At 41.6% G+C, this 21851-nt stretch overlaps 1 protein-coding gene across 1 annotated transcript in view; it reads right to left on the bottom strand.

The window, feature by feature from the left end:
* ARHGEF10 (Rho guanine nucleotide exchange factor 10) overlaps positions 1-12322 on the bottom strand; it is a 31001-nt gene extending 18679 nt beyond the window's left edge. Inside the window, exons 1-2 of the mRNA XM_015408302.1 lie at positions 12249-12322; positions 11266-11349 (exon numbers count right to left, since the gene is read on the bottom strand). Of these exons, the coding sequence (XP_015263788.1) occupies positions 11266-11305 (40 nt within the window). The 5' untranslated portion in view covers positions 11306-11349; positions 12249-12322. The remainder of the gene's footprint in view (positions 1-11265; positions 11350-12248) is intronic.
* Between the last annotated feature and the right edge of the window lie 9529 nt (positions 12323-21851).

Genomic DNA, 21851 nt, shown 5'->3' with positions numbered 1-21851 from the left:
TCTTGTCTCTGCTCCAAACACTCCTTGTAAACTAAGTAAGGTTGCCAGTTGGCCAGGAAAAAGCGCCCTGTCCTTTTAACAGAGGTTTATTATGTGGAAATGGGCAGCTGAAGCTTTTCATGTCATGGAGTTAAATATCACCTGATAATTGCTACAGATCAAACTGATATTAAAGGGACAATTACAGGGACCATCTTAAGATTCAGCAGCCCTAGGGGCCAGCTTACAATGTACAGTCATCTGCAAACACCACCCACAAATCTCCAAGAAATTTCCCAAGCCAGAGTTATCAGCCCTACATCATACTGTGATTATACCTTAAAAATCAGATCATCCAAAAGATTAAGAAATAAAAATAGATGTAATAAAATCTTTATACCTAATAGCGACATGTGGTCCCCATCTGCAGATATCTTAACCCACGGATCAGAGTCACACTGACACTAAACAGATTTTCCTGAATCCAGAACTCATTAAACTTTTAGAGTAGACATATTTAATCAGATTTATTTAAATGGATATGCATCACATCCTAAGCATGTAACCAATAATCATTTTTGGCATCAGAGAATGAATCTGCAGCTGTTATCATTCACTGGCTGTTCTTTCATGCAATTAAGTGATTAAAAGGAAGCTGAAGTTTTGAGATCACGAACGACAGCAAGATAGAACTGCACCCACCCCCTTCAGGAACCAACATCCACATAAGCAGAAGAGAATGGACAGTGAAGGAATTCTTGAAAGTTGGCTTCTGGACAACAGTAGTAATGGAAGGTGACACCAGCAGAGGATCTTTTGTAGATAACAGCAGTGCCACGTCAGCTAACCCTGATTAGTACTGTGCAGAAAAAGGAAATGGTAAACCACTTCTAATCATCCCTTACCTTGAAAACCTTATGATGGATTCATTCAAAGAAGAATCTTTTGAAGAACCTACTGTATAGAAAAATTGCTTTCTGCTTTCTATATCCACATGCCTTCTCCTGTGATTACATTATGATAACATGCTGTGTCTTATTTCCTGTTGCAAGCCAAATAGTGAGGCCACATGGTCTCAATAGCCATGCCATAAACCCACATTCTTTCACACTTTTATGCCAAACGCCAGACCTCATGGCTACACTTTCTGGCCCACTTGCGACCAGTCACGTACACAATGAAGTAACTGGAGTTTGGGTAAGATGACTGCAGACAGGGTCTCCAACCTTCCAGCCAATCCCAGAAACCTGATGTTAGCAACCATGGCAACCAACAATTGGGCACACCCATGCCCACTCGCAATTGGCTGATGGCCACATCTAATTTGTGACTGGAATTGGGGTACAATTGTTTGATCCCTATGGCAGTGAGCTCTCTTGCTTTTTGCTGTGCTCTCTCCTCTTGTCATTGTCTGTTTTATTGCACCTGAAATGCTGCCTGTTGAGAGACAAAGAGTTGCTTTGTGAACTGGAGCACATGGCTGTGCAAAATGGGATTTCCATTCAAAATCCCTTGGACTATTCTGGACTGTGGATGTTCCTGATGTGGTAACTATGAATCTTCAATGTGTAGTTAAGGCAAACAGCCCTAGCCTTTGTTATTTTTGTAATCTCTGGTAGTCTATGCTAAGCTCTGTACTGAATAAAGATCCTTCTTATTGCTAAAGTGTCTTTGGTGTTGTAACTGAATTCCAAGCCTAAGTCTTGTGCCTAACCCTGACCACATATGCTACCTTGGTAAGAGTGTGCATCTCTGGATAGAGTTGCTACTGTGTTAAATCCCAGATGCTAACTAAGGTTTGGAATCTCTCCCTTAGGAAAGGCAGGGACTAGTGAAAAGAAGTTCTGGTGGCAAATTGTTGTGAAGACCAGAGATGGTACAGACTGTCTCGTGGTTTGTTGTTTAATGTACTGAAAAGTACAGGATTCCCTCCCATCCCTGGACTGGCCTGGGTAGGCTAATTCCTGTACACCTACAGTTTTAGAAAGTGAAGTGAAAGGTAAACTGAAGGCAATTGGAAGAAACAAATCACCAGGAGTAGGCAGAATATCAGTAGAGCTATTCCAAGCCACAGAAATTGTATCCATCAAAATCTTAACAAGGAAATGCCAACAAATGTAGAAAACAAAACAATGGCCTACAGACTGGAAAAGATCAATCTACATTCTAATTCTGACAAAGGAAATGTTAAAGACTGCAGCAACTATCAGACCATCACATTAATGCAAGTAAAGTGATGCTCAAAATCTTACAACAAAGACTGTTACCACATATAGAATGAGAAATGCCAGATGTTCAAGCTGGAGTCAGAAAAAAAGAGGCACTGGAGATCTGATTGCAAATTTACATTAGTTACTGGAACGCACAAGAGAATTTGGAAGAAAATCAGCTTGTGTTTCATAGACTGTATGGAAAATGAAAATCTACGACTGGATTTGCAAGAAATGGCTGTACCATAACATCTGATTGTTTTGATGAGCAACCTGTGCTCTGGACAAGAGGCTACTGTTAGGACAGAATATGGAGAAACAGAATGGTTCCCCACCGGCAAAGATGTCAGACAAGGATGTACTTTATCTCCCTGGCTCTTCAATCTATATGCAAAACATATCATAAGGAAAGATGGATTAGATTTAGATGGAGGTAGAGTGAAAATTGGTGGAAGGAACATTAAAAACCTGAGATATGCAAATGACACCACTGTAATGGTAGAATATAGTGAAGACTTTAAACAACCGCTGATGTAGGCTATAGCAGAAAGTGCCAAAAGAGGATTACAGCTGAACATCAAAAAGATAAAAGTAATGACAACTGGAAATTACACAACTTAAAGGTCAGTGATGATGAAATCAGAATTGTTAAATATTTTCTATTCCTTGGTTCCATCACCTACCACAAGGGGGACTGCAACCAAGAATGAAGAGCAGCCATGAAAGAGCTAGAAAAGATTCTTAATTAAAACACGGAGCTCAGCGTCTGGCATCTACATCAGTCACCATCTTGGAAGGCTCCCCCTCTAGGTGTCACTCCTTTGGCAGCACATATACGTCCAGATAATTAATTAATGACTAGCTGAAGGAGGAAGTCTTGCAATCCAATCTGTCTGAGCAGAGGGCTTTTTCCTTACTCAAACAAAGACTCCTTGATATAGAGGCGCAAGTTCTGAGAAGACTTGCGCACAGACATTGCTCTCCCTTGAGTATGGGACTCTCTTTCAGTCACATTTCTTCAGGATATCTGGCAAGACTGATTCAGCCCCATCTTCGTAGGGCTTTCATGCTAGCTCTGTTCGACGTCCTGCCCTCAGCTGTTTTATCGGGAAGGTTCAAGAAAATTCTTTATAAAGATAGATTGTGCCCATGTGGGATGGGGGAAATTGAATCTATTGGACATGTGCTTCTGTACTGTAAATTCCACTATGACATCCATGTTGCTTATATTGAACCTGTGATGGACCCCCTTTTGGGCCAATCTGATGAGTATAAAAATATTTCTTTATTGTCTTCTCATAATATAGAAATTCTTGAACCTGGAGCAAATTTCTTTTATGAGGTATCTAGGAGGAGAGGCTCATATTAAGGCAACTCGGAATGTGCTACCCCCACCCCCCTGGCTATCCTGAGGCTCTATGCTGCACGTATTTTTATCTCTTATGCCAATAAAGGTATTGTATTTGTGTTTGTATTTGTTTGTACTGTGTATGGGAGTGATAGTTGGACAGCAAAGAACGTTGACAGGAAGAAAGTTGATTCACTTGAAATGTGATGTTGGAAGAGAGTTTTATGGATACCATGAACTGCCAAAAAGACAAACAAGTGGGCTCTAGACAAATCAAGCCTAAATTCTCCCTAGAAGTTAAAATGACTAAACTGAGGCCATCATACTTTGGTCACATTATGAGGAGATGACTCAATGGAAAAGACATTACTAGGAAAATTTGAAGACAGCAAGAAAAGAGGAAGACCCGAAATGTAATGGATTGACTCAATCAAGAAAAACACGGCTCTCAGTTTGCAAAACCTGAGCAAGGCTGTTAAAGCTTTGGAGACAATTAATTCATAAGGTCACCATAAGAGACTTGACAGCACTTAACAAGCACTTGTAATAAGGACTGTTCTCTGAAGAAGGAAAGCTTTCAAGGAGTTTGGCCCTTTGGATCTATGTGGTTTACCCACATACTGTACTTCCTTATTTTTAATTCTATTTTCATCTTGCAGTTTTTAGTAGGTTTATGTTTAATTCAACCTAAATCAGTTTCATGACAGACAGCAATACTTAAGATATCTGGCTGGCCTCGACCAGGGCCAGGGCTTTCTCAGCCTTGGCCCCAGCCTGGTGGAACTCTCTGCCAAATGACATCCATGCCCATGCAAAGCAGAGATGTTCCGCAAGGCCAACGACTGAGGCCAGCAATGGTTCTCTTACATCTACCTGGCACGCTCCCCTCCTCTCCCCTCCCCACTATGAAAATCTGAATGCTGGATACGCCATTTTGTATTTAAATATTTATGCTAAATGTTTTAATATTGAATTGTGTAGTTTTAATTGGTTTTAGAATTGTACTGAATTTATGTTGTCGTAAACTGCCCTGAGCCCCACGTAAGCAGGGAAGGGCAGTTAAGAAATCGAAATAAATAAATAAATAAATAAATAAATAAATTTCATTCATTTTCTTTGACCAAAGTACTTCTTGGTTATGTTTTCTTGAATTTCCTGGTGAGGTACAGTGTGAATGTTTCACTTTGCATATCTCTTAACTTCACTACCTCCCTTTTTCCACACCAGGAACCAGGCCGCGGGTGAGTTGATCACAGCACATGTTATGGTCCTCCAATGGGTTGCCAGACATTGTAACTTCCACGACCTTGAGGAAGTGCTCCACGACCAGCTAGTGTGTGGACTGTGGGATGAGTGGATCCAACGAAAGCTCCTCACCAAGCAAGACCCCAAATTCAAGGAGGCCATGGAATTAGTCTTTGTGTCACAGACAGGGGTGCCAGTCAAAGGGAGTCCAGAACAGGCCAAGCTCAGGAGCCAGGAAGACAGTGCAAAGTCCAAAGCCAAGCCAGGGTCAGCTTGCAATTCTTCCCCCTTATCTGTGCCAGGTGTGAAGAATGCTGATACAGGCAACTGCCAGCTATCCTCCTCTGCTGCTTCAGAGGGGTCAGCTGCAGTTTCTGCAAGGTCTGGCAGCTCTGGCAGCTCTCCCTCATCCATGCCCATGACACCTTGTTGCGGAAGCCGCTGACCAGTTCACTGCAGAGGTCAGGCAGAGGTCAGGCAGGCACAAAGTCTGCCATCTTCGAGAAGACTACCCACTGCGGCCCACCACATGGACACCTCCAAGGAAGAAGAAGAGGTCCTGCAACTACAGCATTCAGCCCACATCGGCGCTCGCCTATCTGCTTCATCATGCGCCATTGAGACTGACACATTGACGCTATGTGCCAGCTACAGGGAGCCCCATGAGAGGAGATCCTACCGTTTCCGGGATGCCACATGTCAGAACTATGGAAAGGTTGGCCACATTGCCCAAGCCTGCCATTCCAAGGGAAACCAGAGGTGACCGACAGCAACTCCAGCATCTACGCACACAGCAGAACTACACACCACCACCGTCCAGCAGCAACAGGCACTGAACTTGCCCCAGGACACCCCCGATAAAATTATGGGGACTGTCTTGATTGAAGGAAACTCCTGCAAAATGGAGCTAGACATGGGGTCCTCCATCTCCATAATCTCGGAGGACACTTTTAAGAGACTCTGCCCAAGGCGGGGGGGCTCACCTTAAATCAGTTGGTTTCACCCTAGGGACCTCCAACAGAACGAGGTGGCTGTGAGGGGGTGGTCAAGTTCTGGGTGCAGTACTGGAATTTTGATGGACTTTTGGACTTGCTGGTGGTGGGAGGCAGTCGTATGAGTCTCTTAGGACTAGCCTGGTTTGTGCCCCTGGGGTTCCAAGTAACTGGGATGCACTACTTAGCCACAAAAGACTTTCAACGAGTGTGCGACGAGTTCCTAGCCATCTTTGAAGAGACGCTTGGTCGCTATACCAGATCCCCCATTTCACTCCAGCTCAGCCCAGAGGTGCAGCCCATACAGCTGAAGGCCAGGTGCGTTCTGTTCATGCTGAAGCCAAAAATAGACGAGGAGCTGGATCGGTTAGTGGGCCAAGGGGTTTTGGAGCCAGTTCTGCATGCACTCTGGGAAACCCCAATTGTGACGCCCATTAAACCCAATGGGGACGTCCACATTTGCACAGACTACAAATGCACCATCAACAAAGCGCTGCAGGACCACTCCTACCCGGTCCCGGTAGTCAGTCATGTCTTGGCCTCTTTGGCAGGTACCAAGGTACTTCCACTATTGCCGGAGAGCCAAAAAGCGCCCAGAGGATTTTTCCCTGGCAACTCTGTCTACGCAAGAAGCTTCTCCAGTGGCCCTGCGTGGGTTCCCGTCAAGGTCATCCGAGTTACCGGCCCCTTGTCATATCAGAAGAAGAGAAGAAGAGATTGCATTTATACCCCGCCCTTCACTTGGAGTCTCAGAGCGGCTTACAAACTCCTTTCCCTTCCCCTCCCCACAACAGACACCTTGTCAGGTGGGTGGGGCTGGGAGAACTCTGACACAAACTGCTCTTTCAGGAACAGCTATGCCAGAGCTTGTGACTGACCCAAGGTCACATCAGCAGGTGCAAGTGGACGAGTGGGGAATCAAACCCAGTTCTCCCAATTAGAGTCTGCACACTTAACCACTACACCAAACTGGCTCTCATCATATGAGGTATCAACTGGTCAGGTCCTGCGTAGACACATAGACCAGCTCCACCACCATCTCCTCCCAGTAGAGCTGGAGTCACCAACAGCAGTTGCAGAAGACAGCAATGCAGGACCGCCGCGACCACAGGAACCTGAGACAGTGAGGGAGTCCCTATCCAACACTGCACAGCCAGACCGCCAAGGAGACGAAACACCTGATTAAGCAGCTACGCTAGTCCCACAGCCTTTCACTAACACTGCACCAGCAACAGCAGACCAAGGCCCAGAGACCGCGACCCTTTGATAGAGTCGCGACGTTCAACTAGAGAATGATGCAAACCAGCATACCTGAGACTTAGTGTGTTACGGTGCTTTGGAACTTAGGGGGGAGGGGTGTTGTGTACTGAGCCCAAGTAGTCCGTGAAATAGTATCAGGATCAGATTGAGCTTGTTTCCCCTGAACAATAGCTTACTAGGAGCCAGGAGTAGACCAATAGAGTAACAGTGTTATGTAGATAGCCTATCATTGGGAGTGGGGTGTGTTTGAGGTGTGGTGATTGCATGCTTAAAAACAGGGCAGCTGCCCTGGAGTTTGTCTTGTAGTGTTCCTGAAATCACGTAATAAAGTAGTTTCACTGCAAATGTGTCCAGAACCTGGTATTTAATAGTTGCCATTTTTTAAAAATTCAATATAACTTTGCAAGCAATTAACAGGTAATGTTATTGAACTTCATTCCATGAAAAGCTTCAACTGCTGATTACCACTCATTAAACTTTTATGAAAGGGACAGCAGATGTTTCTCCTGTCCAGCTGGCAACCTTACTTCTACCCAGTTGGCCCATCTGGCCTCCACTAAAAGTCAGGCCTTTCTCTGTGCAGCCCTCTTGAATAGCCAGCCTGAGGATTGTTTTTTTATTGCTGTTAATGTGGATGGTTATACTTTTTTTAGAAGGGAAATGTTGTGTGTGTGGGGGGTATATTTAGTTTTTTTCTGGGCTTGATAGACTCGGTTTTTAAAATTTCATTTTAATATTTGTGTTTATGTAATGAGAGTTTCTAGTTGCTTTGAGCCCTTCAGAGTGAAGCAGGATTAAAAAAAACAACAACCCAGAAATAGTTAAACAATGTACTTTCTTCCCATACTGTCTGTTTTTCTTTCCTCTTGTAAAGAGTGTGTTTTTAAATAAAATATCAGTGATTTGCTTAAACAGATTTGTTTTCCCTGTTATTTATAAGCAGTAACAGGATCTCTGTCCTTCTATTTGAAACAGAAGTTCAGACACCAAACAAGCAACTAACAGCTTCCCAAACAAGAGACTATTCATAATTACAATTTGGATGTTGTTCTCATTCATCTCTAAGCTTGGCTCCAGTTTTACCATCCTTTTTTAGCAGTCTGCAAGCTCAAATGGGGATTTCTGACAAACAAATGCAGCCCAAGCAAAGATCAAATCCCTTTAGTGCTGGGGTTCAATTTAGGCAATATTCTTACATACAGTGCCAAAGGAGGCTTAGTCATACAGAAGTATGATGTTCTCAATTCCTGCTTCCAAAAGACATTAAATAATTGACAAAGCGGTTAGGAACTCACCAGTATAACCAACATCAAGTGAAAAAGCAGAAAAGAGTAAGAACCCAGTAGAATCTTCAGATATCTATGAGCAGCAACTCATAAAAGCTCATACCCACAAATTTTGTTAGTCTTTAAGGTGCTACTGGATTCTTACTGAAGGTCAAAGAAGACGGGGACAGCAAAGGATGAAATGGTTAGACAGTGTCATAGATGCAACAAACATGAAATTGAGCAAACTTCAGAGGATGGCAGAAGACAGGAGGGCCTGGCGTGATCTTGTCCATGGGGTTGCGAAGAGTTGGACTCGACTGTGCGACTGAACAACAACAACTTTTATGGACAAACATGGCTATCCATCTTGATCTATCAAATGGAAGTTAGCTTTAAAACACTATTTAACACTTCACAATCATAACAGTCCCTAGGAATTAATTCTGCTAATTAAGTCTGTGCATTAAAAAGATTAAATAGGATTTCCAGTTCTACCTTGTTTGTGTCAAGTTTTATTAATTCAATACAAACTCAAAATATATATGTTACAGTTAAATAGGTATGACAGGCTTGCTTCCCCCCTCTCCATAGCAACACAGTTTCAAGTACAGCAGTCCTACGCTGTGCAAATCTCTCATATATAATTTAGTGGAGTTTCTGAACACTTTCTGAACATTCCACACGCTCCTAAATCAGTTGGCTCCATGATGTGTCAGAAGCTGTTTCTATCCACTGGCTGTGTTGCCTGAGTCCCACCTCCAGCATCCTAAACTCCTTAAACGGTCACTAGAGTTGTCAATCTCCCTGTGGGGCCTGGAGATCTCCCAGAAATCACCGTGTTCCCCAGCCACAGCACATCATTTCCCCTACAGAAAATTTCCCAGCTATTACAACTGATCTCCAGATGACCAAGATCAGTTCTCCTGAAGATAAAGTCCACTTTGGCCAGTGGACTCTATGGCATTATACCCTGCTGAGGTCCCTCCCCAACCCAAACCCTGCCCTCTCCAGGCTCTGCCCCTCAAATCTACAGCTATTTCCCAACCCAGAGTTGGTAACCATGTAATTGGCTATGGAACCACTTTCCAGACCCTTGAAACCCAAAAAACATGGCACTGGAGGAGGTGCTTTTCTACCTTAGCTGCCACTGCATAGCCCCAAATTAACATAAGCCAACCTCCAGGCGGCATCTGGAGAGCTTCAGCTATTAAAACTAATGTCCAGATGACCAAGATCAGTTCTCCTGGAGACAATGGCTTCTTTGGCCAGTGGACTTTATGGCATTATACACTGCTGAGTTCCCTCCCCACCCCTTCCCTCCCCAGATTCTACCCCTCAAATCTACAGGTATTTCCCAACCCAGAGTGGGCAACCCTGTAACTGGCTATGGAACCGCTTTCCAGATCCTTGGAACCCTGAAGACATGGCATAGGAGGAGGTGGTTTTCTACCTTAACTGCCACTGCATAACCCCAAATCAACATAAGTCAGGGGTGGAGGGAACCATACCTGTTACCATGAGGCTGTCCTCCCATACTACCCACTTGGGGCAGCAAAATGACTTGAGACAGCCCTGCCTTATAGCTAAGCAGAAGGAAATAAATATGGTTTGCCTACTTCTATTTTCCCCTTCCCTCTGCCACCCCACCAGCCACAGCCAGGACACTCACCTGGAGCTTCCTTCTAGAGCTTGTTGTATTTCTTCCCACAACAGACCTTACTCCTAGTGATTTCATAATACTGGAAGAGCAATGTCAACTTCCGGCACAGTACAGGGATTCTGACTGCTCTGTGTCAGAGAGAGCAGCAGGAAATATCTCCTAGCTATTCAGGACAGCATAGCACAAAGTAATTATTAAATCTGATACTCAATGGCTATAATCCTAACAATCAATACGTATGCTTCAGATGCATATTTGCATAATGTTGCATTGTCGCCAGTTGTCACTGCCAACATATAATCTTTTAGAAATGAACCACAGTTTATTCCTTTGGGAAGAGCTGTCTGTTCCCACTGGCCCATTTTTAAAGGAAGCTTGGTTCTTTGGTAGTAGGAACACAAAGCTCTGCCCATACAAATATATTTGTAACTGTGGACTTTGTCTTCAAGTTTAGGAGTCTTTTGATACATATTGCAGTTGTGTTTTGAACAGTGCCTCCCCAAGTAGCAGAAAGCTGGAAGCCAGAATTCTCACTTATCTCATTTGTATCCCTTTCTTCTACAGGGAACCCTAATGTAATTCAAGAGGCATTCACTTATTTGCACAACCATGTCATAAATTGGGCAGGTTCATTATTTTTGAAATGTCTATCCTATTTCATAGCAGTTTCAGTCCAGTTGGGACCACCACCTTAAATGTGCCCACTGTTGAGAAACCCCTCAGTGCTCACACACACACAATTTAGTGTAGCCCAAACGATTCTCCAGGGAATTCTGCACGTATCATATTCCTATATCAGATTTGACCCCATCCTATACACCCATTACCTGCTGAGCTGTCTTATATAATTACACTATGGAGCTTAGGATACATTCAATTAAAAATAATACTAGATGTATTCATGTACTCACACAACTATTTCTCCCCCCAAGAAAAACATATCCATTTAAGCAGTCTCCAAAATTTACTGCATCCAAGAATAACAGAAACCATACCCCAGTCATGATATTTAACAACTGGAAAAATGAGCTTCATCTAGAAAAGCTACCGCCAATGAATGAAATCAATGGGAAGCATATCTTCTACCCAGACACAAACACTAAAGCATATCTTATGCCCAAACACAAGAAAACAGATGAGTCAGATTTTTAAAAAATCCAAAATTATAATTCAAAATGTTAATAAATTAGCTTAATCCCCCTCAAGGGGGGAAAAACCCTCAAATTAGGAAGGAACTAAAAACAAAACACAGATATTCTAAATTTGACAAGGAAAAGAAGTACAACTTTGTCTTTCTGATTACCTTCAGTGGGTGGTGGGGGAGGAAATCCTTCCATATCCATAGTAACACGTCCTTTACCAAAAGTTTTAAGCACAATAAATCCCCCTGCAATAAAATATTTAAAAAGATAAACACCATGGAAAGAATCAAAATATCTTAAATTTGCTACCTAACATCAAAATGATTGCACGGGAGAGACCTGAAATTAGCAGAACAACATTTTGGGAACATATGTTCAAATTTGGACAGCCATCGTCCTATCTGTAACAGCTAAAAAGAACGACATGTTAAACTCCTTGAGCATGCAGAAGTTTCTGCTGTGACACCTTCAGACACCACAACATAATGGTGTGAGGTGAATCTTACTACATTTGTTTGGTGTTGTGCTTGCTGGCAGCTTTACAATAATCTTTCATTCCTCACATTATATTTTGTGGTTTCTCCAAAGAGCTCAGCATTTTGTACATGGGTGAGTCAATCAGTATTTTCCACAAAATATCAGCTCTTCCCAGGAGTAGCTACTTTTTTCATTTCAAAAGCACAAGACGAAACCAGTAACTTTTTTGTAATTTCATTGCAACTGTCTATGTTTTGCTCTAGATATTTCAGGTATTTATTTTAGAAAACTTTCACATGCTTCATCTAGGCTCAAATGAATCAGGAAGAGTTGTGACTTAGTGGCAGAACATCTGCTTTTCAAGCAAAAGATCCCAGATTTAAATCCTTACATCTCCAGTTAAAAGCATCAGGTAGTAGGTGATATGAGAGACCTTCACCTGAGACCTTGGAAAGCCTTTGCCTGCCAGAACATACTAAGCTTGATAGACCAGTCATTTGACTCAGTATAAGGCAGTCTCATGTGTTCTTGCAAATTCAGCTTCAGATTAAATCCTCATGGTGAGAATGGAACTGTTGAAGTCATAACTGGCAAAGTAACATGTACTTACGCAACCTGGAAAGTAAATGTGTTTGTTAATATGCAATACATTCACTTTCTTGCTTACCTTTATAGCAAAAATGACTCGTAACCACTCTGCAAGATGTTTTTCATTCGCCTTTAAAAATATTAAAGGCTTACTTTGCCAGTTTTCCCATGTTTTCCAAGTTGTTGATCAATATCAAAATGTCAATTTTAGAAACAATTGGTTTTAATCCATCAGGAATCCATTTTGAAAGACGGCTAGATTTCCCTTGAATGTACCTCCATAAGACAATAAATTGAGGTAGAAATGATTCACATATCAATAAAAGTTCTGCTACAAATCTTAACAGCCTGTTTTATATTTTCATGCTCTTAAGCTGGAGAACCCTTTACACATTGCAGCTCACTGCCCAACAGTTTTCAGTTATAGATGACTGGACTTATTTACAGCATTTCTCTCAAAACTTCCTTAAGGGCAGGAGAGTGGAACATGCGAGGTTCTCCTCTACAGTATTAACACTGTACTATAAAGCATTTCTTGACTTTTTATAATTGGCATGCTAGAAATCACATATGTGAGAACTGCACAGGAAACAGAACCTCCTTTTCAATAAAGGAACATAATACAATGATCATTAATAGAAGGACATTTCATGTAATGTTTTTTCCTAGGTGAATATAATTTTCATGTAGGAAAAATCAACAGTAGACACAAGGCATGTGTAACATCTAGTGTAGTAAGCACCACCACCACCAGTCTGGTGTATGTACATGTTAGAAAGACACAGTAGTCCTCTGCATGCTTTCAAAAAATTCCTAGGATGGTACCAGCAGCGATCTAGTCACCATTATACAAAAGTGTTTGAACTTGAAACACCTAACAAAGCTAGTAAATATGTCACTTTTATATGTGGCAACAGAGAGTTATGTGTGCTCTTCGCTATCATATGCATCTCTCCTTCCTAGAAGAGATAGTAAAATGAAAGAAACTTCATATGTGAAGCAATCTTGATCCTCACACAAGAATACAGACTGGTGAGTAGCTGTGTTGGTCTGAAGCAACAGAACAAAGTTTGACTCCAGTGGCACCTTGAAGACCAACAAAGTTTAATTCTGAGTATAAGCTTTTGTGTGCATGCACACGTCTTCAGACTGTTATCCTGAGCAAACATGTTTGTATTTGAATTGCAATCTAATTTACATAAATTAAATCAGCTTGATTAAAAGTTTCGACTGCAATACAATCCCCACCCTCTCCCTCCTGATACAGCCCACCACATCTCATGAAACACTGCTCCTGAAACACCCCCCCCCCATTAAAGAGTTGGGTGTAATGAGGGAACAGCAATATGGTTGTATGCTTATACTAGCAGAAAACGTGATATAGTCCAATTCAAAATATTTTAACACCATCCTTGTGTCAACTCTATATTCACTTCCTATGGAACAGCATTGGAAATAAATTTAGCCTTTATAAAAAAAAGATGTACAATTTATATTTTCTATGAGACATGACAAATGAAATTTGTGGTGAAAGCTTTCTTTAAAATTTAACATCTCAAAAGTTGAACACATTGCAGGGAAAAGAAAGAACCACTTGTGCTGCATGCAAGGAGGAACATCTGTGTTACAAAGAGGATATTTAAAGGTCTTTTCTGAATAAGCAGACAAAATGTATCCCAACCGCATTTTAAATTCTTATGCTACTCCCACAGTCCTGATCTTCTCACTATAATACGAATAGGGGGGGTACCGCAGAGGACATTAATCTTGTTGTTACTCCCCTTCTTTTCTGCTTGTCTGAAAATGTATTCCAGTATAGGAATGTCTTTCTTTCACAACCACTAACTTTTTAAAAGACTCATGGCTTGAATTCAAAGAAATGTGCATCGGATCACACACAACCCCCTCTTATTGCAGCCATCTGAAACCCCACAAAAGTCCTTCTGAGGGTCAAGGGGACCTTGGGAATGGTGTGGGGGGGGCTGCAATGGAAAGGGGCAATTGGGGAAAAAGTTACTGCCACTGCTATACCCTTACAAAAGTTTGTATAATTCACCCTTCCTACTGCATTCCACCTCGCCAAGCATGTGGCTGCCATAATGTTACAAAGGTCCATTAATTGAGTATGTCCACTCAATTCAAAAACTCTTCTCCTTCCCCCCCCCTAATAGTAGCTTCTAGAACTCCTTGCTAACACTTGTCACATCAAACAACTGGATTTTAATATTATGAACTTTCAAATTAGAGTTAAAGACAACCTAGTAGACATCTTAAGTCTTAATACAAACATGTTAAGAGTCTACACCTTTCATCTTTTAAATCTAAATCACAGTCAACCGAAAAGCACACTGAATTAATGGCTGCTTTCCAATGTACAAATAATCCATACACAAACATATCTGACCAATGATTAAGTAATATAAATATTGCCTTTACTTCTGTGGGTAAGGCTGACAACTGCCTGGAGGAAAGTTCCTATCCCTTAAAAAAGGAAAAGGTTCCCTTGCTCGAAAGCCAGTCGAATCCGACTCTAAGGTTGCGGTGCTCATCTCCGTTTCAAAGCCGAAGATCCAGTGCTGTCCAAAGACGTCTCCGTGGTCATGTGGCTGGCATGGCTAAACACCAAGGCGCACGGAACGTTATTACCTTCCCACCGAAGTGGTACCTATTTATCTACTTGCAATTTCTTGCTTTCGAACTGCTAGGTTGGCAGGAGCTGGAACTAGAGACGGGAGCTCACTACATCATGCGACACCCGAGTCTTGAACTGCTGAACTACTGACTTTCCACAGCCTGCAGTTCAGCATCTTAACCACTTGAGCCACCACAGCTCCTTTCCCTATCCTATCCCTTTAAAGGAGTCTTAATGGAATGTTATTTACAAGGTGATATGATTTACCTCCATGCCATGAAGTTTCAACTGCCAATTTCCTCCATTAAAGGGGCAGGATATTGTTCTCCAGACCTGTTGGCAGCCCTGGTTATGAGCTATCTACTAGACCCAAGGACTAGCAACTCATCAGTTATCAAGATGCAAGAGATGCCATCCAGCATCTCACTAGGATCATTCACCGAAGTCAAATAAGTGACCTGTTTTATACCTTCCAACCATGTTAACTATTAAATCAATGAGCTTGAACCTCAGTAACTCTGCATAACAGTGCACTGCACATATACTACCTCAGTTTGTGTGTGTTCCTGGTACCAACCACATACACCCCCACTTTGTGAACTTCTTCTCTTCATGAAACACTGGCCATTTTGCAGCTTCCATGGACCTTCTTCAAGACCAGTAATTATCACCCTTCCCTAAAACCTCTCTCCCCCTGTTCCTTCCTGTGTTTCTCTTAGCTAGCTCTGTGTGTGCATTTTGTTTATTTTGTGCATTTTGATTTTCACTCTTTTAAATAAAAAACCTTTCTGGTTGAACATCTGCTTGGTTTATTTTAAGAGTTCTCTTAAGGGAAAAATCCTCGTATACATAGGTGGCGAATCCCAGTTACCCCCTCTCGCTCTATCTCCTTAAAGCTAATTTCCCCAACTAATTAGGAGACTGCCTCTTTGGGTAACAAGTTGTTTTGCTCATTAGTCATCAACATGGCTTTCAGAATATTCTGGACAGTTACAGCTCTACCATGTGCAGGTTTACTCAAAAGTAAATTTAACTGTGTCCAATGGCTCTTGCTTCCAGGTAGGTGTAATAATATTGCAGCTTTAGTCTTCAAAAAAATTGACCTAGGGAGGGGCTTTGGCACAGTGGTACAACATCTACTTTGCATGCATTAGATTACAGGTTCAGTCTCCAGCATCGCTGATTTTTAAAAGATAAGGTAGTACTTGATGTGAAAAATCTCTACCCAAGGAAAGTTGCTGTCAGTCAGAGTGGACTAGGGTTGCCAACTCAAGGAAATTCCTCTAGATTTTGGGGTGAAGCCTGGGGAGGGTGGGGTTGGGTGAGGGAAGGACCCTCAGCGGGGTATAATGCCATAGTATTCTCTCTTCAAAACAACCATTTTCTCTAGGGGAACTGATCTCTGTAGTATAGAGATCAGTTGTAATTCTGGGATACCTCCAGGCTCCACCTAGAGGTTGGTAATTTAACCACTGTAAGATGGACCAGTGATCTGACTCAGTGTAAGGTAGTTTCACATGACTGTGCTTCGTGTTCTCGCATGTGAAGAGAGCTCTGAAACAGAAAAAAGATGTCTTGTTCCTAAACTGATAATTTTGCAGTGCAACATGTGGGTTGTATGGCCAAAGATTTGAATTATATTCCTAGATTTAGGATCTACTTGGTTGCAAACAATAATACTCTGTCAAAGTAAGCAGTTGGTATGCATACTTACTAAAGAAATACACAGAATCAATAAGTTAAATGAGTATTTTTAAAAAATTTCTTTGGTTAGGGTTACTAGCTCTGGGTTCAGAAATTCCTGGAGATTTGGGGGGTGGAACCTGGGATGGATGGAGTTTGGGAAGGGGAGGGACTTCAATAGGGTACAGCACCATAGAGACCAGCTTCCAAACCAGCCGTTTTCTCCAGGGAAACTGATCTCTCTCGGCTGGAGACCAGTTGTAATTCTAGAAGATCTCCAGCTACCATATGGAGGTTGAACTTCGTAGTAAAACAACCGTGATATGATAACGAAGTCGTGTTTAGGGGAAAATATATCTTCTTTAATTATCCAGTAAGTAACAAACCATTGAAGTTGTTTCCTTTGACATAATTTGGTCTCAAGTCTTTCTGAAGGTACAGTGCTCAATAGACCATTTCACTCAAGGTTTCATCAGATGAGACCTTACACCTTTCATATTTTTTCTGCAACTTTTTTTCTGCTCTTTCTTCCTTTCTACCTTATATCATTTTATTACGAAGTTCAGCCAGTCCCGTGATCTCTTGTCCTTGACTTTTGACGATATGGAGGTTGGCAACCCTATTTTGGGGATATGTTCTCTTATATGAAATTAACATTGACGATTTTATAACATGATATCGTTTAGGTATTTTGTTGCTTAAGAAATATATATATATATATATATACACACACACACACACACATATACACACACATATATATACATATATATTACAAACATTCAAAAATATGAAAAGCACTCATCACTTCTGGAAAGTCACTCTTTATATTCCCTTTAATATAGTTCTCTAACAGAAAGAAGGGCAAATTCTTAACCCTGAAAGTTGCTGTAACATATTCTGAGGTTTGTCTCAAAAACAGTGTGCTTTTTAACAGCACAACAAATAACTGAAATGGATTTTTTAAACATAGAGCATCTATTCACTATTGTAGAAGTAGAACAGTGTTGCACTGGTTAACTACTACCCACACATTACATTAAGCTTCTACTATTCTAATAGATTGCTAATGTCTGGGCATCACTAACGGCTGTCAAGCTATGCACTTTTTAGAAAGCCATTTGGGATAAAATATAGATCTATTTTCCTATACACAGGCACAGAAAAGTTTGCACATTTTAGTTCACCATAATCCACATTGGTTATTTCCTATAAGGCAAGTGTTCCTTATAGATCCCCTTGAATGTCTTATTGCCTGTGGCTGCTTTACACATCAGGCTTAAAATGTCTTAGATTTAAATTAGATCCTAATCTGAATGTAAAACCAGCATTAACTGGTATGTACATTTCTTTATTTCAAGTATTTTCTCCCATTATTAGTACTTTAAATGAGACACAAAAGTGTGAAATAGATTCAAATGTGCTTCTTTGTGTCACCTATCAAAATATTCTAAGGGAACCTCATTGAGAAATATGCCTGCAGCCAAGAAATGTTTATTTGCAGCTGCAATATTATAGAGCTACATACCTCTGCCTTATTTGCGACTAATTGTTCCCATTTTCTTCCCCTGATTAGGATGGAGAAGGTAATCAATCATAAAACCCTAAAGCTACGTTGCCATTTGTGCCAGGTTGTGAAATGTGAATGGGCAAGAAGTAGTCTACCAAGAGAGACAGGTCAAGTCTGTCTGTAGTAGCAGAAAAGAGCAAGAGTCCAGTAGCACCTTAAAGACTAAAAAAAATTGTGGCAGGGTATGAGCTTTTGTGAGTCACCGATAACTTCTTCAGTTGTAGTATCTGAAAGCTCATATCCTGCCACAAATTTTGTTAGTCTTTAAGGTGCTTCTGGACTCTTGCTCTTTTTTACTACCAAGAGAAAAGGGGGGAAATATGAAGGTCAAGTAAGCATTTTTAAAAAATTATATAAATAAAAAAGCAAATATAAAAAGTGGAGAGTAAGAGGAGAGGGATAAAAGGGAGATCATTTTGCTTTATATCAAACTGGAGAATGACCATCTAGTATCAATGTCCCTGAATACAATGTATACAAATCTGATATGCCTTGGGCGCACAGTGAAAACACAGTGAACAAAACAGGAAGTAAGTGTCCTGATTTCAGTCTTCTTTTAATCACAGAATGCCTGCTGGATAGGATTTCTCATGAGTATGTCTTACACACAAATATGAAGAAAGGTGATATTCCAATTTTTCTACTAAGGTTGTCAGTTCTGTGCCAAGAGAGACCATCTATTATTTTAACAAGTTCAGAACAGTAATGCACCTGCTTTTTGCTTGTGAAGCTTGTGAAAATTGATTATGGAAGGTTAGTGAGGAAAAGACCCTGCCTATGGGCATGTGATTGTACTAGATGATCTTATAGTTCCTTACAGCTATATGAATCCATGCTTATTCAAAACCACCTTCACTTTTCCCTGTCTCTTCCAGAGAAACAAGTCACTGTTTGTGTGTGTACAGAGATGGACAAATTGGTTAATGTGTATATATTCAGTATGAATAAGACAACAGAATTCGATATTGTGCATATTGCAAATAATTACCATAACACACAAAACACACTTCAACTAACAAACCTTGAGACAGCATACAGCATTAATAGATCGATTTACCCAAGAACACAAAAAGGAAAGCAAAGAGTAAAATCTCATACACTACCACAAATAATACACTTGTCACTCTCTTACCCACGTCAGTCACACTGGAAAGGTTTGGTTCAGTGGTAGAATATTTGCTTTGCATACAGAAGGTTCCCAGTTCAGTTCTGGCTTCTCTAGTTTAAAGGATCGAGTAATACAAGATGTGAAAGACCATAACTAACTGTCTTCTTTGAATGACCTAGTCAGCGAGAATTTACTTAACACTCTTACATGTTTCTACAGCATAATGAAGCGGTCTGCAGGCATCACCTAGACAATCGGTGGGCTGGGAACAGTAGCATCCAGGCTGAATCTGGAGTCTGGCTGGCAGCACCTGTCAATCCTTCCTATCCCACCCCAAGCCAGAAGGAACTCCAGCCCCATTGCTAGTGCCTCAGGTGCTCAATGCAAACCAAGCCAGGACACACGGGTACAGAACGGGAAAGGAAGGCAGGGGAAGATAAGACGGTGGCCATGGTGGTGTGTCAGCAACAAGGCTGTAGTTGAAATCTCACCACAAACATTAACTTGCCAAGTAATATGAGACAACTATCCTGTCTTTCTCTCCCCCATGTACAAGAATGATAATAATACTTACAAGGTTCCTCTAAGAATTTCTGAGAATGTACATAAAGTGCTTTGCATACTAAAAAGCTATGCCCAAATTCAAATGTATCACTCAGTGGTTCAGGCCTAGACTAATGTTTCTGTGGGTGCAAGGACTTCTTCCTACAGAGCAAGATCTTCCCCCTCCCAAAGCATCCCAAATGCCCCTCCATCCAATTTCCCCAGGAAAAGGATTTTGGGTTGCCACAGAAAGGAAGAGGCAGCAAAAGCATACTCCACAGTGGACGTCCTTGCACACATGGAAAACATTAGTCTGGAACCAACTCAAAGTGTTGAGGCCCTTTCTTACGTTGGAGTGCATGTGTAAAAAGGCACTTTTAAATGCACGCGTATTAAGTTTCTGACACATGAAAAACAGAAAGAGTATTTTGAATGTGCTTGCTTCAGGTCATTGTTTTGGTCTAAGTATGGGAGGGGTTGTGTCTCAGTGTTAGAGCATCTGCTTTGCCTGCAGAAGGTCCCTCGTTCAATCCCTGGTATCTCCAGCTAAAGGGATCAAGCAGCTGGTGAAACTTTACCCAAGACCCTGGAGAGCCACTGCCAGTCTGAGTACATAATACTGCCTTTAATGAACCAATGCCCTGATTCCTTATAGGGCAGGTTCATAAGCATATTAAGAGCATATTACATCACATAGCTGTCACAAGAGACAGTGTCTGGTAGGCAATTACTTGCCAAATTAAAGTTTTGGGGATGGGTTGTGGCTTAGTGGTACAGCACCTGCATGCAGAAGGTCTCAGGTTCAATCCCCAGCATCTCCAGTTAAAGGATCAGCCAGCAGGTGATGTGAAAGACCCATGCCTGGGACCCTGGAGAGCTGCTGCCAGTCTGAGTAAATAATACTGAACTTGATAGACCAATGGACTGATTCAGCATATGGCAGCTTCATGTGTGTGCTCAAGTAGTGCTACTGTCACTGGAAGACAGCAATTATTTTCTTCAACCTCTTGAAATATATTAAGGAATACAACATAGAAGCCAATATTATCGCCCTTCTATTTATATACCAGAACTGTAAGCTGTACGGTTCAGCTCCAAAGACATAAGTAACATTCTAATCCATACTTGCAAAAACATTTTATTCCAACTACTTGACTAGTCCTTTTCAAATCAATCTGATTCAAATGTATTCATATATCATGAGGGCTCTCCATGCAAGCACCACCTTTGAATAAATGGGCCACTAGACCTACAAATCAAAACAAATTCTTGGTTGTACAGAAAAGCCTCAACCAAGTCTCCTGAACACAAAAACAAACCCCTAGCATCTGCATACATGTTGAGCAAGCCCCAACTTCAGCACTATCAGTTCTCCCTCAAGAGCTGCATAGAACTTCCAGGTGCTCCCAAATTCAACTTCTAGGCTTGCAACCTTATTTATTTATTTTATACCCCACCCTCCCGGCTGAAGCAGGCTCAGGGCGGCTTACATGCCCACTGGCATCTTAAAAACATTAAGACAATAAAAACAAATTAAAATCATAAAAACAAATTCCGAAGGTGCTACATATATATGACTAGCCTGATACCCGTGCTTCGCTATGGTATTTAAGTTCCGTAAATCCAGTTATAATACCGATGATGTGAAGTCTGAAATGTGACATTTGTTGTAGGGATTCTAGTGGAGAAGACTGTAGTGGTAAAAATGAAGAGAGACGTACATACTTTTTTCTCTCTCTACCGAAGGACCTCTCTCTAGACCACACTGGTGGTTCTGCCCTCAGGTGCTAGGATCACCAGGCTGCTTGATGAGCTCACTCTGGAGCAGGCCACATAGAACTGTCCATTTAAGAAGCAGTCGTCTGTTAAGTCAATTCCTGCCACCTTCGATGAAAGTGATGGCTTCTCTACTTGTGTTCCTGGATTGTTTTGCTCACATAGAGACTGTGTTGTTCTGAGCACCTCAGGGTGATCTTGCTGGTATTTGGCCTGCACAGCTCAGTGCCCCGGAGGAGTACTATGTGCAAATGTCTTTAACGCATTCCTAAATTACCCCTCCTGGAGTATTAGAAGCCACTGTGGAGGGGGGGCTGGCAGGATCACTAAGACGTTACTGCTGGGATGGGCTCCCTCATGGCTTTAAGCA

Source organism: Gekko japonicus, unplaced genomic scaffold, assembly GCF_001447785.1.
Source record: "Gekko japonicus isolate JY-2015 unplaced genomic scaffold, Gekko_japonicus_V1.1 scaffold417, whole genome shotgun sequence".
Classification (NCBI taxonomy): Eukaryota; Metazoa; Chordata; class Lepidosauria; order Squamata; family Gekkonidae; genus Gekko; species Gekko japonicus.
This window is presented reverse-complemented; position numbering and strand designations above follow the sequence as displayed.